The 19,622-nt window shown below is 48.7% G+C and overlaps 1 protein-coding gene across 1 annotated transcript in view; it reads left to right on the top strand.

The window, feature by feature from the left end:
* Window positions 1–19,622, top strand: part of LOC147663181 (solute carrier family 15 member 4-like) — a 316,719-nt gene that overhangs the window by 112,892 nt on the left and 184,205 nt on the right. The window contains exon 4 of the mRNA XM_086950612.1: window positions 630–704. Coding sequence (XP_086806738.1) covers window positions 630–704 — 75 coding nt within the window. The remainder of the gene's footprint in view (window positions 1–629; window positions 705–19,622) is intronic.

The following is a 19,622-nucleotide window of genomic DNA, read 5'->3' as shown; positions in this document are numbered from 1 at the left end:
AAATTAACATTTAAATGTGCTGGTGTAAAAATGAGAATGTTTTACAATGTGCCTCTCCGCTTTGGCATGCGTTGCGACCAATTCATCCCCAGGCACAATGGTCTCCTAGTCACACTTGGACTTAATATGCAGCGGTAGTTTCTTGCACTGACGTTGTCAATTCAGGCAGGGGTGCTTCTCTGCCAGGGGTGATCTGAGGACTGGAACTCTCGGCGATCAGACAGAGTGTAAAGGCCCCTTTTATGACCATTTATTAAAACTATAGGATTTAAACACATTAATAGGCTGGTTATCTAAACGCTCAACCCACATCAAAGACACAGAACCTAGTTGGAGGGCAGTAAATAAAGCTGCTCCCATCAAATCGACCCCTTTTAACTGGTATTGAGCAACAAGCTGGGTCAGGAGAGTCTCTAAGGAGATGTTGACGATTCAAACCACTTTTTGGTCCCTTCCACTTGGCTGTGGATTAAAAGATGCTCTGGTGAGCGATGAGATGTTAAGAAGTCGCCTGAATGACCCTGTTTGAAGGACAGTGCAGCAAAAAAACTTCACAAAGCTCAAACAGCACAAAACCGGATAATAATATTGTTGGTATGGCCGACATAATCTGTTTCCAACCTCTCTAGATGCAGACGACGTATGTGCTCCAGAGCCTTCATCTGAAGATCCCAGGGTTGGCCGACAAGAAAAACCCGAACACGGTAAGCATTTCTCTTGTACTTTATTGCATGTGGTTTGACAGTGCCCAGTGTCCTCTAACAGCAAACATGATTCAGTTCTCTGTTATTCCTCTTTCCTTATTGTTGGCTTTCTAAAACTCATTGGTGTCTGGTGGGTAAAATCACGTTTCCTAGGATGGAGAGGGCAGCTAGAGTCCCCTCCTTGTTGGCATCTTTAGATGGCAGCTGGAGTTGGCAGCTAGAATCCCCTCCTAGTTGGCATCTTTAGAGGGCAGCTAGAGTCCCCTCCCACTTGGCATCTTTAGATGGCAGCTAGAGTCCCCTCCCACTTGGCATCTTTAGAGGGTAGCTAGAGTCCCCTCCTACTTGGCATCTTTAGACGGCAGCTAGAGTCCCCTCCTAGAGGCATCTTTAGACAACAGCTAGAGGCACCTCCTAGAGGCATCTTTAGACGGCAGCTAGAGTCCCCTCCTAGAGGCATCTTTAGACGGCAGCTAGAGTCCCCTCCTAGAGGCATCTTTAGACGGCAGCTAGAGTCCCCTCCCACTTGGCATCTTTAGACTGCAGCTAGAGTCCCCTCCTAGAGGCATCTTTAGACGGCAGCTAGAGACCCCTCCTACTTGGCATCTTTAGAGGGTAGCTAGAGTCCCTTCCTAGAGGCATCTTTAGACGGCAGCTAGAGTCCCCTCCTAGAGGCATCTTTAGACGGCAGCTAGAGTCCCTTCTTAGAGGCATCTTTAAAGGGTAGCTAGAGTCCCCTCCTAGAGGCATCTTTAGACGGCAGCTAGAGTCCCCTCCCACTTGGCATCTTTAGACGGCAGCTAGAGACCCCTCCTACTTGGTATCTTTAGACGCAGCTAGAGTCCCCTCCCACTTGGTATCTTTAGACGGCAGCTAGAGTCCCCTCCTAGAGGCATCTTTAGACGGCAGCTAGAGTCCCTTCCTAGAGACATCTTTAGAGGGCAGCTAGAGTCCCCTCTTAGAGGCATCTTTAGACGGCAGCTAGAGTCCCCTCCCACTTGGCATCTTTAGAGGGTAGCTAGAGTCCCCTCCTAGAGGCATCTTTAGACGGCAGCTAGAGTCCCCTCCTAGAGGCATCTCTAGAGGGCAGCTAGAGTCCCCTCCTAGAGGCATCTCTAGAGGGCAGCTAGAGTCCCCTCCTAGAGGCATCTCTAGAGGGCAGCTAGAGTCCCCTCCTAGAGGCATCTCTAGAGGGCAGCTAGAGTCCCCTCCTAGAGGCATCTTTAGACGGCAGCTAGAGTCCCCTCCTAGAGGCATCTTTAGACGGCAGCTAGAGTCACCTCCTAGAGGCATCTTTAGACGGCAGCTAGAGTCCCCTCCTAGAGGCATCTTTAGACTGCAGCTAGAGTCCCCTCCTAGAGGCACCTTTAGAGGGTAGCTAGAGTCCCCTCCTAGAGGCATCTTTAGACGGCAGCTAGAGTCCCCTCCTAGAGGCATCTTTAGAGGTAGCTCGAGTCCCCTCCTAGAGGCATCTTTAGAGGTAGCTAGTGTCCCCTCCTAGAGGCATCTTTAGACGGCAGCTAGAGACCCCTCCTAGAGGCATCTTTAGAGGGCAGCTAGAGTCCCCTCCTACTTGGCATCTTTCGACGGCAGCTAGAGTCCCCTCCTAGAGGCATCTTTAGAGGGCAGCTAGAGTCCCCTCCCACTTGGCATCTTTAGACGGCAGCTAGAGTCCCCTCCTAGAGGCATCTCTAGAGGGTAGCTAGAGTCCCCTCCCACTTGCCATCTTTAGAGGGTAGCTAGAGTCCCCTCCTAGAGGCATCTCTAGAGGGTAGCTAGAGTCCCCTCCCACTTGCCATCTTTAGACGGCAGCTAGAGACCCCTCCTAGAGGCATCTTTAGACGGCAGCTAGAGTCCCCTCCTAGAGGCATCTTTAGACGGCAGCTAGAGACCCCTCCTACTTGGCACCTTTAGACGGCAGCTAAAATCCCCTCCTAGAGGCATCTTTAGAGGGTAGCTAGAGTCCCCTCCCACTTGGCATCTTTAGAGGGTAGCTAGAGACCCCTCCTACTTGGCATCTTTAGAGGGCAGCTAGAGTCCTCTCCTAGAGGCATCTTTAGAGGGTAGCTAGAGTCCCCTCCCACTTGGCATCTTTAGAGGGTAGCTAGAGTCCCCTCCTAGAGGCATGTTTAGACGGCAGCTAGAGTCCCCTCCTAGAGGCATCTTTAGAGGGTAGCTAGAGTCCCCTCCCACTTGGCATCTTTAGAGGGTAGCTAGAGTCCCCTCCTAGAGGCATCTTTAGACGGCAGCTAGAGTCCCCTCTTAGAGGCATCTTTAGACGGCAGCTAGAGTCCCCTCCTACTTGGCATCTGTCAGGTAGGTCAAGCATGAAGATAATACCCTCTGTTATCATGCTGGTTACTCAGTGAACATCCTATTGCAAAGAAAACCTCAGAAAGAAGAAAGGGTGGCCGTGCACTGTGCAGGCTGCTCTTTCATACAACTCTCTTATTTTCTTTCTGGCCCACTCAGGTTTTCCCCCAGGGTGAGTTGGCATATGCTGGTACAGCGAAGGTCCTGAGTGTTGTGTGTTAGTTTACTGTTAGGGCGCCAGAATCTAGACTTTGGGTGCACTAGGTGTGCTCCCTCCCACAGTAGCGGGGTGGCTGCAGGCTCCTCAGCAGGCGGTGTGCATGCTGACTGCTGGTCGCCACAGAGGGTATAGTGAAGGGCATATGTCTTTGCAAGTGAACCACACGAGAGGTCTTGACGGCTTTAAAACCCCTCCAGCTTCCCAATAAATTGGTCCCTTCACTTTCTAAGGTGCATACATGGTGAGTTGAGATCCAAAGCGGGTGGGGGATGGGTTCTATTTGTGTAGCATATCTAGATGCTCATGGACTGTGGGGATGATGAGGGCAGCAAGCGATAGAGGTCCTCCTTCATATTCCGTTTGCGGCTATAACATTCGACGTCTAATTTCCCTAATCATGGTCAGTAACCCCTTTGTGTCATTCTGTCCATGATCGGCCTCATCCCTGCTGGAGAACTAACAATGGAATAGACTCTTTGGCAGTGCTTTGGTAGAAAAGACTCCTTTTAGTGCCTTGGCTGCAGATTTGACGGGATTTGGCTCATCTGAGCTGGGACTCCTGGTCCTTAAATAGTCTGAGATACATTATGAGGCCATCCGTTGCCTTCCCTCTGCCCTGTACCTAGATCTGTCTGGACACTGCATAGTTGTCCTTGTCTCCTCTGGAAACATGTCCTTTAACTAGGTAGTGCCTGTCTGCACCCCTCCTTTATCCTTTCTGGAAGATGAGCCCTGCTCTGGTTGGGCAGGTTCCTGGGTTTAGAATCTGCTGTGTGATTGGTTCTTGCTTTCTGTCAGTGGTCCCTGAACTCCAGGCTCTGCTCCTTACATTTGTCTGGATTTCAGAAGAAGTTCGGCAGCACCAGCCCAGAGAAACGTGTGATCAGGGCGTCACTATCTTAGAAGACCTGCCAGCTTTCCTCGTTGGGTTGGTTAAAGCGGAACTGTCTTGGGAGAAACGAAAGGGCCCTGCTGACCCTGACAGTCTGGATCTGTTTGTAAGAGGAGTAGGGGTCTTGCATTCAGAGTCTGCGTTTTGCTGCCCGTTACCAACCTCTAGGGATGTGCTTTACCTGAGAGTCGAGGATGTGCTTGATCAATCGAAGAGCAGCGCCTGGTGGGGATCCTGTACTGCCCACTGTCTTATGTGGCTTATCGCCCTGTTTTCAGATAAGAGGAAACCCGTTTTTACCTGTTTCCTCCTCGGTCTTTTGGTGTGCTCCTTACCTGAGGCCGGTTGCCATGATTCTAGAGCAGTTTGAGATGTACATCTCCAACATACTCTTCTGGAGGTATTGTGTGGTTTGAAGGTCCAGTAATTTAACCATATATTCTAATGTTACCAGTTACACTGGAGACCCCTCCGTCTAGGTGGCCTTATTGGCGTTCCTGTCAGCTGAAAATCTCAGCTGTGATGAGTTTTTTTCTGCGATGCAAGCCCCTAATATTGGTTCTCTTGGGCACTCTGGGTGGAAAGCCCATCCCACCAAGATTAGTGACTGATACCAGTTGGAGAAGGAGTTTGTCCCTCTTGATCTGTGTCTAGGACCCAGCTCCCGGACCATCGGATCCCAGATGGCTGCCGGTAACTAAACTCTTGCTTTGAGACCAGGTCTCTTCGCACCAACATCTTTGTAGGGTTGGAACTAAGTTCACTTTTCGATGAGTTTTTGAATTTTAGAAGTTTTTTTTATTGTTTTATTTCTACCAAGGGAAAAAAAACAAATACAAATGTATATGCATATGTGGAGCCCTACTTCCCCAGATGGACCATAGAGAAAGGAATAACTGTATTGAAAGTATTAGGGTCTTGCTGAGTCGATTTTAAAGAACCTACACATGGGACCTCCTGCCTTCTAAGGTACAAATGTTCGCCATTAGAATGTGCTGGGAGTTCCTGTGGCGTCAAACCACTGGATGGGATCCAATAGATATATGGACAATTCAATGGAGCATCGTTGAGATGGCAAGCAGCGAAGCAAAAAGAAAATTGGGTAAATGGAAAGCACTCCTTCACCCTTTCCTTCAGGGATTACCGCCTGTCCTCATGCTGCTTCTCTATAACCTTGAAAAGGGTCTCTGATTAGACGTTTACCTTTGTTGATTGGAGCCGGTTAACTCCTATTTCAGAGCAAGAAGCTTCTTGTTGGTACAGTTTGTTCTTCACTGTTTCTGGTGCTACACCTAGAAGTAGCAGCTCGCTGTGGCCTGCTGCTCTGAATCTTCCTACCCCGCGTGAGTCTCGCTACCCCGCGTGAGTCTCGCTACCCCGCGTGAGTCTCGCTACCCCGCGTGAGTCTCGCTACCCCGCGTGAGTCTCGCTACCCCGCGTGAGTCTCGCTACCCCGCGTGAGTCTCGCTACCCCGCGTGAGTCTCGCTACCCCGCGTGAGTCTCGCTACCCCGCGTGAGTCTCGCTACCCCGCGTGAGTCTCGCTACCCCGCGTGAGTCTCGCTACCCCGCGTGAGTCTCTCTACCCCGCGTGAGTCTCTCTACCCCGCGTGAGTCTCTCTACCCCGCGTGAGTCTTTCTACCCCGCGTGAGTCTTTCTACCCCGCGTGAGTCTTTCTACCCCGCGTGAGTCTTTCTACCCCGCGTGAGTCTTTCTACCCCGCGTGAGTCTTTCTACCCCGCGTGAGTCTTTCTACCCCGCGTGAGTCTTTCTACCCCGCGTGAGTCTTTCTACCCCGCGTGAGTCTTTCTACCCCGCGTGAGTCTTTCTACCCCGCGTGAGTCTTTCTACCCCGCGTGAGTCTTTCTACCCCGCGTGAGTCTTTCTACCCCGCGTGAGTCTCTTTACTCTGCGTGAGTCTTTCTACCCCGCGTGAGTCTCTTTACTCTGCGTGAGTCTCTTTACTCTGCGTGAGTCTCTTTACTCTGCGTGAGTCTCTTTACTCTGCGTGAGTCTCTTTACTCTGCGTGAGTCTCTTTACTCTGCGTGAGTCTCTTTACTCTGCGTGAGTCTCTTTACTCTGCGTGAGTCTCTTTACTCTGCGTGAGTCTCTTTACTCTGCGTGAGTCTCTTTACTCTGCGTGAGTCTCTTTACTCTGCGTGAGTCTCGCTACTCTGCGTGAGTCTCGCTACTCTGCGTGAGTCTCGCTACTCTGCGTGAGTCTCGCTACTCTGCGTGAGTCTCGCTACTCTGCGTGAGTCTCGCTACTCTGCGTCTTCCTAGGCTGCGACTCTGCGTCTTCCTAGGCTGCGACTCTGCGTCTTGCGACCCTGCGTCTTGCGACTCTGCGTCTTGCGACCCTGCGTCTTGCGACTCTGCGTCTTGCGACTCTGCGTCTTGCGACTCTGCGTCTTGCGACTCTGCGTCTTGCGACTCTGCGTCTTGCGACTCTGCGTCTTGCGACTCTGCGTCTTGCGACTCTGCGTCTTCCGACTCTGCGTATTCCTTTGCTCGCGCTCATCTGCCACCTAGAGTAGAGTTTCAATGTTGTCCCTCAGCCGTCTTCTTTCACAGAAGGACCTCCGTGGGATGTCACTCTATGTCCTTCATCTACTTCTTAAGAGATGATTCGATGCAACAATATACATTTGTCTATAACTTAGATTTAAATAGAGTTTTTCCTATAGCAGAATCGTTCCGCAATCCACACCAAGTAGAGAGTTATAAGTGTCACGATCGATTGAACGATCTAATAACATAAATGCATTATTATATCCAGCAAGAGCATCTAATTTTACGCTCTTGTCTTTTCTTTCCCCTTTTCTTTCTATTCCCTTACTTGGCCAACTTACCTACTCATCCAGGGCATCTAATGTTGGGGAACCTTCACACTCCCCATGATTTGTCAAGTAGACGCCCATACCATTCAAAATAATTCATTGAAGACAAAACCTCACCGCACCAATACCTGGTTTTGAAGGTGAGATGCTAACAAACCTTTTTGGAATTCTGGGTGATTTGGTACTCTAAACATGAAGTCCTCAACCAGTCACAGTCCCCTGAATTTCGACTTTTGATCCCCTTCTTCTAGCATCTCCCTGTTCCCATTGAGCAGGAACAACACTGGATCAATATCGACGACGATTTGGACCCATTTAACCTGGTCTCGAGCGGGGCCGGGTCGGAATGATCACCGGCACAGCGGTGAGGTCCCTCATAGTACTTAATCAACGATGCATAAACACGTGTCTCAAACTTTCACTTTTTCCTTCCGTGCCCCCTTGTTTTACCTCCTTCCCCTTCTTTTCTTTCTTTTTTGGTAACTCTACAGACCTGCGGTTTACCACCCATTAACTTCAGGTAGGACGCACACCCTCTGGTATACTTAAGGATACTGATTAGAATGAACAATAGTCATTCATAAAATTTTCCTTCGTATTCCTTGAAATCTTGACTTCTACGCCCCTTTAAAATAAGGATTCTTCAACTATACACGTTTGCACTTAAACTTTCACCTTTTCCCCTTTTGCGTCACTAAAACACGACGTTTTCACCATTGTGAACCAATGTTATACCATGTCACATACGTATACACCATCGAACCACAATCCTGCTGGTGTCTCTACCTCTCCACATCAACACTGGAATGAGGGTACGGTGTTGTGTTCATCCACTACATTTTGTTTGCTCAATGTCACAATATTCACTCTTACCTAGCACTTGCACAAAATGAGGTCACCAAAGCAATCGTTATGTACATTGTGATGCTACCATGCACTCCATCTGTTTTATCTTGTATCCTCCCCAGCCCTGAGGAGTCGCGGAATTATTGTATTCCTTTGCGACGAAACACGTGTCGGCTGGCCATTCAAACAAAAGAAAAGAGGAGCCGAACTACTGGTGGTCTTTATTCCAACGGCGGAAACTTGAACTTTTAAGTGTCCATTGAGACACCCATCTTCTATACTTTCATAATTTAGTGTGCAACAGGTTTTTTCTTTACCTTTGTGTAGTGTGTGTTTCTCATCACACGCTCTTGGAGGGGTTATAGGGCTTCTCCTTTCACCGGTTTGCACCTACTGTTAATACACCAGCACCGATACCTTCTGCGCTTTAACCGTGAGCAGTGCGCCCAGTATTTCCCTCACTCTAAAAACCCTGTTCGCAATTGAATCATACAGTTAGAAGAGGGGGGCAGCCGCCGCGCAGTGCACAACAACAGGGATAGGCACTCCCATCCCTTTCCTTTAAGTATGAATAGAGATAAAGCTGCAGAAGAACTCTTTGACAACCTTGTAAAGGGTATGTCCACACATAGAGCAACAAGTAGTGGAACCCCTAGTGTCACCAAGAAAGAAGGTCTTGGGGACAAATTCATAAGGCTAGAGAAACTCAAAAAACAGGAAAACTCAAAGTGGTGGGACGGCACCACTTTGAAACAATATGCAAGATTAAGACGTATACCCAGAGGCCTAAGGGCACAAATCTTCCCCACTTACGATGATCTAGACACAGATCTCCTAGGCAAGTGGGAAGAAGCGCTAACCAACAATTCTAACATCCTCATGGACATTCTCATTGAGAGTTCTGACCGTAAGGTCAACAAATTTCAAGCCGAAATTGCCATTCTAGAACAGGAGATAAAATACTTAAATCTTCCTGAATCCACTGTCAAAAATTACACGATATTGGACGAAATTATACTTACACATCAGAACGAGATAAAAAATCGTGAAGCCAGACAGTTAAAGAGAGATGAGGCCGACTACACTGAGGGCAGGATATTTACATACGCCAAGAAATACGATTACATGATACACAAACCCTCACGGAAAAGAAAAGGCAAGCCTAATGAGTCCGAAGCCAGCTCGATTTCTTCGTGCAATATATCACTAAGCACAGTCAGTGTCAGTGAGGACGATGCCAATAGAACAGATAGAGAGACTACACCTTTTTTATGCGAAATAAAACGAATCAGGAGGGGCAATCGTATCCAAGATCAAAAATCCGCAGGGGCAGGAGGGGGAACGCAGAAGATTACAAGAGGAAACTCAGATCAGGGAACAACCAGAAGTAACATACACACAAGAGGGGGAGGTACAGGTCATCAACCTATCATCCAAAACTTTGACCCCCAATATAATCTCCCTTCTAAGCAAAGGTCTGAATTTCAACCCTTTCGCCAACACTGACATCTGTAGACTAAACATTGATTCGTTTAAGTTTGTACGCAGTTTAAAACTCAAAAAGCATTTTTCTAATCGCAATATGTCTAATAAAACATCTTCTAATATCCCAACTCAGTTTGAACCTGGTGTCTTAACTATCAATGACATTCAAACTACACAACTCTTACTCTCTTTAACTGATCAGGAACAAACTCCATACAATATGGAAAGGTTCCTAGAGGAACTCAATATTGAGTCGGACTTCAGTATCGTAAGTGGGCTAAAGTCTAAATCCAAATGGATCCCCACCTTACGGGGGGTAACTCTATTGACAATTTCCATAAACGAGTACTGGAGGACATAGAAAAACTAGACAACAAAAGAGACCTACGAACCTTCAGGTACAAAGACAATTTAACAACAGGGGAACGGGCCGCACTAAACACCCTTATCAAAGATCATGATATCATCATAAGAGAAGCAGATAAGGGGGGTAATGTGGTAATCCTGAACAAGAAGGATTACCAAGATGAAATTTTAGGTCAACTACACGACACCACATGCTATGAATGCCTTGACCACAACCCCATAGCATCTCTCACTTCTACCATTAACAGATTCCTGGTAACATGGAAAGAAGATGGCCTAATTAATCAAGATGAATATCTCTATCTGAAAGTATTCAAACCACCTTGCCATTGGCTCTACACCTTGCCCAAGGTACACAAACACCTCCCTTTCCCTCCTGGAAGGCCCATCATATCGGGCATAGGCGGACCCACAGAGAGACTGGCAGAGTACGTAGATCTATTCTTAGGGCCCCTGGTACGTAATTTACCATCATGTATACAAGACACGAAACACATATTGAGTATACTTTCTGATCTACAGTTGCAATCAGGCAACATTCTAGTAACCATGGATGTGGTAGCACTGTATACTAGCATCAAACCAGATCTAGGATTGGAAGTAGTAACAAAGACTTTACAGAACCGACCAGCTACTATGCGGCAACATACTAACATGCTGGTTTCCATGATGGAACTCATTTTGAAGAACAATGTCTTCATGTTTAATAACTCATGGTACAGGCAAACAAAAGGTGTCGCCATGGGTTCTAAATTTTCCCCTTCTTTTGCCAATTTGTTTATGGGTGCACTGGAAAAGGACCTAATTTGGGGCACAAAAGGTGCGACATTTGTTGACTCTATAGTATTTTGGGGAAGATACATAGAAGATTGTCTCTTAATTTGGTCTGGTACACAGGAACACTTGATGGATTTTCATGAACATTTGAACCATAACACCTGGGATATGAGTTTCACCATTGAATCCAGCTTAGACAGAGTAGAATTCCTAGACTTGGAAATCTATGTATCTAACAACAAACTACACAGCAGACTCTTCAGAAAAAGTACTGCCTGTAATGCGATCCTACACACTAGCAGTGCACATCCACCCCACCAGATTAGCACCATTCCATTTGGTGAATTTTTAAGAGCCCGTAGGAACTGCAGTGATGACAAAGACTTTAATGAAAATCTGAGGGAAATGCAGGTACGTTTCAAAAAAAGAGGCTACCGAGAAGATCTACTAAACAGAGCAACCGACCGGGTTAAGAAAATCAAGAGTTGACACACTCAAGAACAAACAAAGAGACACAAAGATCAATTCCACAGCGATTCGAATGATCACCGACTTCAATAGTCAACACCAATCAATCCGTAGGAGTTTCGCTAAACACTGGAACATTCTTAGAGCAGACAAAAGTATTCAAGAATATATAGGAGAATATCCACAGATCACTTTCAGAAGGGGCAGGACCCTAAAAAACAGACTCAGTCCCACTATTCCCCGAGGCACTGTGACCAATACCTGGCTAACGGCACGCAACACAGGTTTCTTTAAATGTGGGTTTTGTTCCATGTGCCGGTGGGCTAAACATAAAACATTCAAATTCCATGACACTAAAGGAGAAAGATATGCTATCAGGACTGATATCAATTGCACAACACGCTTTGCAGTGTATATTATTGAATGTGTATGTAAGTAATTCTATGTGGGCAGCACCATCCGCCCTCTCAAGGAAAGAATAGCCGAGCACATAGGAGCCATCCACAAACAGGACCCCAAGTATCCAGTAGCATTGCATGCAGCTGCATGTTATGATCAAAGTATGGACAAACTAATTTCCTTTTTTGGGATTGATACTGTACCACCGGGGATACAGGGCGGGAATAGAGAATTGAAACTAAGACGCCTGGAAGCAATGTGGATTCTCCGCCTTCGCACGGTGGAACATGGATTACATTTTGACCAGGAGATGCAATACTTCTTAGGGGACTAATACAATAAGTTTCCCGTCATCTCCCTCAGTAGTATAAACCATGCAACTGTACACATATATCTTTGTTCAGGTTACATATGCAACTACATTTGTCATCCTATGTGTTTGTGAATTAACAACTCTTTAGTCAACAAGCGAATTTTGAAACTGTAACCAATTTTCTCCCCTACTCTAAAATGTACCCTCAATGAGACATACGTGAGGAAATGTTTACACAACCACCTAGAGTGGTTTCTAAAGAATGACCTTTACGAGATAATGTCAATTTAATAACTATAATACTTGTATAATGGATGAGCATCCACACAATGCGACCGAAAACTTTGCTATTAAGATGCCATTACTAAGAAATGTTCTGCTGAATTTATACTAATTAGCATCAGAAGACACAAACTTCTGTAAGAATTACCATTCAAATGGAAAATGTAATTTGATGCACAATTTGCTAATCGAATTGATATGGTAATCAACATGGTTTTAATATTCCAGATCTGATGCATGACCGTTTTTGCTCTCTGCATGGTATGTGCACCACGCACAACACATGAACCAACTGTTCGTGCATGAAACTTTTCACTTCCCCTTGACAGGTTCCCTTTCTTCTGCTTTTATACTTTCCTTGCTGTCTATACCTTTACGACGACACCGTCATAATGGTTAGGGAACCCATACACAATACCGGCATGATTGACGTTCTAGTCATATCAATCCGGGACCTTTTGTCAGGCTATTTAGCCATTTCCGGGTCAATGAACATGTGTCCGCACCCGGAACCACTCTACAGGAATACTCGTCCTGCCGGCTTTCCCCGTATTACGGGTAAGAGATGATTCGATGCAACAATATACATTTGGCTATAACTTAGATTGAAATAGAATGTTTCGTATAGCAGAATCGTTCCGCAATCCACACCAAGTAGAGAGTTATAAGTGTCACGATCGATTGAACGATCTAATAACATAAATGCATTATTATGACCAGCAAGAGCATCTAATTTTACGCTCTTGTCTTTTCTTTCCCCTTTTCTTTCTATTCCCTTTCTTGGCCAACTTACCTACTCATCCAGGGCATCTAATGTTGGGGAACCTCCACACTCCCCATGATTTGTGAAGTGGACGCCTATACCATTCAAAATAATTCATTGAAGAAGAAACCTCACCGCACCAATACCTGGTTTTGAAGGTGAGAGGCTAACAAACCTTTTTGGAATTCTGGGTGATTTGGTACTCTAAACATGAAGTCCTCAACCAGTCACAGTCCCCTGAATTTCCTTCTTCTAGCATCTCCCTGTTCCCATTGAGCAGGAACAACACTGGATCAATATCGACGACGATTTGGACCCATTTAACCTGGTCTCGAGCGGGCCGGGTCGGAATTATCACCGGCACAGTGGTGAGGTCCCTCATAGTACTTAATCAACCATGCATAAACACTAAATGTCGGACACGATTTTTAATCGGGTCTCAAACTTTCACTTTTTCATTCCGGACCCCCTTGTTTTACCTCCTTCCCCTTCTTTTCTTTCTTTTTTGGTAACTCTACAGACCTGCGGTTTACCACCCATTAACTTCAGGTAGGACGCACACCCTCTGGTATACTTAAGGATACTGGTTAGAATGAACAATAGTCATTCATAAAATTTTCCTTCGTATTCCTTGAAATCTTGACTTCTACGCCCCTTTAAAATAAGGATTCTTCAACTATACACGTTTGCACTTAAACTTTCCCCTTTTCCCCTTTTGCGTCACTAAAACACGATGTTTTCACCATTGTGAACCAATGTTATACCATGTCACATACGTATACACCATCGAACCACAATCCTGCTTGTGTCTCTACCTCTCCACATCAACACTGGAATGAGGGTACGGTGTTGTATTCATCCACTACATTTTGTTTGCTCAATGTCACAATATTCACTCTTACCTAGCACTTGCACAAAATGAGGTCACCAAAACCATCGTTATGTACATTGTGATGCTACCATGCACTCCATCTGTTTTATCTTGTATCCTCCCCAGCCCTGAGGAGTCGAGGAATTATTGTATTCCTTTGCGACGAAACACGTGTCGGCTGGCCATTCAAACACAATAAAAGAGGAGCCGAACTACTGGTGGTCTTTTTTCCAACGGCAGAAACTTGAACTTTTAAGTGTCCATTGAGACACCCATCTTCTATACTTTCATAATTTAGTGTGCAACAGGTTTTTTGTTTACCTTTGTGTAGTGTGTGTTTCTCATCACATGCTCTTGGAAGGGTTATAGGGCTTCTCCCCTCACCGGTTTGCACCTACTGTTAATACACCAGCACCGATACCTTCTGCGCTTTAACTGTGAGCAGTGCGCCCAGTATTTCCCTCACTCTAAAAACCCTGTTCTTAATTGAATCATGCCTCTTCCTAGGCTGGCTGCGTCTTCCTAGGCTGGCTGCGTCTTCCTACTCTGGCTGCGTCTTCCTACTCTGCGTCTTCCTACTCTGCGTCTTCCTACTCTGCGTCTTCCTACTCTGCGTCTTCCTACTCTGCGTCTTCCTACTCTGCTTCTTCCTACTCTGCGTCTTCCTACTCTGCGTCTTCCTACTCTGCGTCTTCCTACTCTGCGTCTTCCTACTCTGCGTCTTCCTACTCTGCGTCTTCCTACTCTGCGTCTTCCTACTCTGCGTCTTCCTACTCTGCGTCTTCCGACTCTGCGTCTTCCGACTCTGCGTCTTCCGACTCTGCGTCTTGCGACTCTGCGTCTTGCGACTCTGCGTCTTCCGACTCTGCGTATTCCTTTGCTCGCGCTCATCTGCCCCCTAGAGTAGAGTTTCAATGTTGTTCCACAGCCGTCTTCTTTCACAGAAGGACCTCCGTGGGATGTCATTCTGTCTCCTTCATCTGCTTCTTAACCAACGATCAGGATCAGATCGAGGAGACGGTTGGGTTGGGTCCTCTCCCTCCACTGATACTCCTGTCTCTGGAGCCTCAGTCCTACCTCAGTCCTACCTGCAAGGATCTTCTTTGTTATCTACCCCATGTGTTTGTCCACACAGGGCTGTCCACAGCTGTCTCTGGTTAAGGAAACTCACCGTCTCCTGAAGAGCAGCCTTTTGCCCTTTGTATGTCGGTTCTTGTTTTGTAACCACCCTCAGCCTGAAGCGCCCAGTTTCCACGTGTTTGCTTGACTTGGGTCCACTGCTGAAGTTGGTGTTTGTGCAGCAGTTGAATGCGAGGCCTTTCAGACTCCTGCACTCAGGCCTTGACCTGCCGCAGCCTGACCTCAGTATGGGCCTTTTTAGATTTTATAACTACTGCTCCTCTCCTTTTTTTTTTTTACTCCTGAGAAGGCAGCCGCTTTGTTGAGACCAGATCCACTTATAACACTAAAGGGTCCCTTCCATGGTTTAAGCTTTGGGACGCGTGCCACCATTCACGAGGCCACCTCCATTCACGAGGCCACCTCCATTCACGAGGCTCCATCTATTCACGAGGCTCCATCTATTCACGAGGCTCCATCCATTCACGAGGCTCCATCCATTCACGAGGCTCCCTCCATTCACGAAGCTCCCTCCATTCACGAGACTCCCTCTGTTCATTCACGAGGCTATTCACGAGGCTCCCTCCATTCACGAGGCTCCCTCCATTCACGAGGCTCCCTCCATTCACGAGGCTCCCTCCATTCACGAGGCTCCCTCCATTCACGAGGCTCCCTCCATTCACGAGGCTCCCTCCATTCACGAGGCTCCCTCCATTCACGAGGCTCCCTCCATTCACGAGGCTCCCTCCATTCACGAGGCTCCCTCCATTCACGAGGCTCCGTTCATTCACGAGGCCCCCTCCATTCATTCACGAGGCCCCCTCCATTCATTCACGAGGCCCCCTCCATTCATTCACGAGGCCCCCTCCATTCATGAGCCCCCCTCCGTTCATTCACGAGGCTCCGTTCATTCACGAGGCTCCGTTCATTCACGAGGCCCCCTCCATTCATTTACGAGGCCCCCTCCATTCATTTACGAGGCCCCCTCCATTCATTCACGAGGCCCCCTCCATTCATTCACGAGGCCCCCTCCATTCATTCACGAGGCCCCCTCCATTCATTCACGAGGCCCCCTCCGTTCATTCACGAGGCCCCCTCCGTTCATTCACGAGGCCCCCTCCGTTCATTCACGAGGCCCCCTCCGTTCATTCACGAGGCCCCCTCCGTTCATTCACGAGGCCCCCTCCGTTCATTCACGAGGCCCCCTCCGTTCATTCACGAGGCCCCCTCCGTTCATTCACGAGGCCCCCTCCGTTCATTCACGAGGCCCCCTCCGTTCATTCACGAGGCTCCCTCCGTTCATTCACGAGGCTCCCTCCGTTCATTCACGAGGCTCCCTCCGTTCATTCACGAGGCTCCCTCCGTTCATTCACGAGGCTCCCTCCGTTCATTCACGAGGCTCCCTCCGTTCATTCACGAGGCTCCCTCCGTTCATTCACGAGGCTCCCTCCGTTCATTCACGAGGCTCCCTCCGTTCATTCACGAGGCTCCCTCCGTTCATTCACGAGGCTCCCTCCGTTCATTCACGAGGCTCCCTCTGTTCATTCACGAGGCTCCCTCTGTTCATTCACGAGTCTCCCTGTGTTCATTCACGAGGCTCTCTCTGTTCATTCAGGAGGCTCCTTCTGTTCATTCAGGAGGCTCCTTCTGTTCATTCAGGAGGCTCCTTCTGTTCATTCAGGAGGCTCCCTCCGTTCATTCACGAGGCTCCCTCCGTTCATTCACGAGGCTCCCTCTGTTTATTCACGAGGCTCCATCCATTCACGAGGCTCCATCCATTCACGAGGCTCCCTCCATTCACGAAGCTCCCTCCATTCACGAGACTCCCTCTGTTCATTCACGAGGCTATTCACGAGGCTCCCTCCATTCACGAGGCTCCCTCCATTCACGAGGCTCCCTCCATTCACGAGGCTCCCTCCATTCACGAGGCTCCCTCCATTCACGAGGCTCCCTCCATTCACGAGGCTCCCTCCATTCACGAGGCTCCCTCCATTCACGAGGCTCCCTCCATTCACGAGGCTCCCTCCATTCACGAGGCTCCCTCCATTCACGAGGCTCCCTGCATTCAGGAGGCTCCCTCTGTTCATTCAGGAGGCTCCCTCTGTTCATTCACGAGGCTCCCTCTGTTCATTCACGAGGCTCCCTCTGTTCATTCACGAGGCTCCCTGTGTTCATTCACGAGGCTCCCTGTGTTCATTCACGAGGCTCCCTGTGTTCATTCACGAGGCTCCCTCCGTTCATTCACGAGGCTCCCTCCGTTCATTCACGAGGCTCCCTCCATTCACGAGGCTCCCTCCATTCACGAGGCTCCCTCCATTCACGAGGCTCCGTTCATTCACGAGGCTCCGTTCATTCACGAGGCCCCCTCCATTCATTCACGAGGCCCCCTCCGTTCATTCACGAGGCCCCCTCCGTTCATTCACGAGGCCCCCTCCGTTCATTCACGAGGCCCCCTCCGTTCATTCACGAGGCCCCCTCCGTTCATTCACGAGGCCCCCTCCGTTCATTCACGAGGCTCCCTCCGTTCATTCACGAGGCTCCCTCCGTTCATTCACGAGGCTCCCTCCGTTCATTCACGAGGCTCCCTCCGTTCATTCACGAGGCTCCCTCCGTTCATTCACGAGGCTCCCTCCGTTCATTCACGAGGCTCCCTCCGTTCATTCACGAGGCTCCCTCTGTTCATTCACGAGGCTCCCTCTGTTCATTCACGAGGCTCCCTCTGTTCATTCACGAGGCTCCCTCTGTTCATTCACGAGTCTCCCTGTGTTCATTCACGAGGCTCTCTCTGTTCATTCAGGAGGCTCCTTCTGTTCATTCAGGAGGCTCCTTCTGTTCATTCAGGAGGCTCCTTCTGTTCATTCAGGAGGCTCCTTCTGTTCATTCAGGAGGCTCCCTCCATTCATTCACGAGGCTCCCTCCGTTCATTCACGAGGCTCCCTCCATTCACGAGGCTCCCTCCATTCACGAGGCTCCCTCCATTCACGAGGCTCCGTTCATTCACGAGGCTCCGTTCATTCACGAGGCCCCCTCCATTCATTCACGAGGCCCCCTCCGTTCATTCACGAGGCCCCCTCCGTTCATTCACGAGGCCCCCTCCGTTCATTCACGAGGCCCCCTCCGTTCATTCACGAGGCCCCCTCCGTTCATTCACGAGGCCCCCTCCGTTCATTCACGAGGCTCCCTCCGTTCATTCACGAGGCTCCCTCCGTTCATTCACGAGGCTCCCTCCGTTCATTCACGAGGCTCCCTCCGTTCATTCACGAGGCTCCCTCCGTTCATTCACGAGGCTCCCTCCGTTCATTCACGAGGCTCCCTCCGTTCATTCACGAGGCTCCCTCTGTTCATTCACGAGGCTCCCTCTGTTCATTCACGAGGCTCCCTCTGTTCATTCACGAGTCTCCCTGTGTTCATTCACGAGGCTCTCTCTGTTCATTCAGGAGGCTCCTTCTGTTCATTCAGGAGGCTCCTTCTGTTCATTCAGGAGGCTCCTTCTGTTCATTCAGGAGGCTCCTTCTGTTCATTCAGGAGGCTCCCTCCGTTCATTCACGAGGCTCCCTCCGTTCATTCACGAGGCTCCCTCCGTTCATTCACGAGGCTCCCTCTGTTTATTCACGAGGCTCCTTCTGTTCATTCACGAGGCTCCTTCTGTTCATTCACGAGGCTCCCTGTGTTCATTCACGAGGCTCCCTCCGTTCATTCACGAGGCTCCCTCCGTTCATTCGCGAGGCTCCCTCCGTTCATTCGCGAGGCTCCCTCCGTTCATTCGCGAGGCTCCCTCCGTTCATTCACGAGGCTCCCTCCGTTCCTCATGTGAGATGATCCGTGTGTGCTGTGGACAGCCTGTGAGAGATGTCCCAGAGTCCCAGGGATTCCTTCCGGACCCCTGTGTGACAGCCCTGTTAGCCTTGGGCTCGCCCTCTGACTAGATAGGAGGAAGGATTTCCCATTTCTTACACAATTGGACACAAATAACAATGGACCGTTGGGTTCTTCAACTGGTACAATTTGGACATTCTCTGGAGTTCATTCAGATTCCTCCCCAGACCCCTCCTCAACCTATGCTTCACAAAAATCTACGCCTTTTACTCCTGGAACTTTAACTCATGCTCCAGGAGGGAGCTATAGAAAGGGTTCCTCTTCATCAACGGGGGTTTTTACTCCTGTTTTTTCCTGGTGCGCAAAAAAGGAGAAGTAGTAGAGCCCAATCCTAGACTTGAGAAGTCTCAACAAGTTCTTGAAGAAGCAGTCGTTTCGCATGGTCACCATCCAAGAAGTGCTGCAGCTTCTCAACACAAACAACTACATGGTGTCTTTGGATCTTCAAGATGCCTATTTCCATATACCTATCCACAGGAATCACAAAACGTTTCTGAGGTTCGCCGTGGCAGGCAGACATTACCAATTCCGAGTCCTGCCCTTCGGACTCAAGTCAGCTCCACGCATTTTTAGGAAATGCCTTTCTCCAGTGGCTGCATACCTCAGGTAACAACATCATCAAGTTTTTCCCTATCTCCACGACTGGCTCGTCAAGGCACCTTCTCTAGACTGCGTGAACAGGTCTTTCGACGCCTGTCTACAGCTTTTCAGTTGCCTGGGACTCACTCTCAATCTGGACAAGTCTGTCCTCCAACCTTCTCAGCGAATAACCTTTCTTGGTGCTACTCTCGACACAAACCAGAAGAAGGCTTTCCCGTCACAAGAGCGACCGAGCAAGCTTCTTCATTTGGCAAATCGCATAAGATCCAGGAAGTTTCTCTCAGTACGCCTGTTCAAATCTCTTCTCAGGATGATGTTATCCTGTATTCTGCTGGTTTCCTACTGTCGCCCCCACATGTGTCCTCTCCAGGAAGCACTTCCCACTCAGTGGATTCAAGCCCAAGGATCCTTCGACAATGTCGTTCAGGTGACCCCCCATTAGATGGTCACTGCTCTACAGTGGTGTACTCGTCCACGGAATCTTTCT

Source organism: Lissotriton vulgaris, unplaced genomic scaffold, assembly GCF_964263255.1.
Source record: "Lissotriton vulgaris unplaced genomic scaffold, aLisVul1.2 SCAFFOLD_976, whole genome shotgun sequence".
In the NCBI taxonomy this organism is placed as follows: Eukaryota; Metazoa; Chordata; class Amphibia; order Caudata; family Salamandridae; genus Lissotriton; species Lissotriton vulgaris.
The sequence above is the reverse complement of the archived record's forward strand: the minus strand, read 5'-3'. Positions and strand labels throughout refer to the sequence as shown.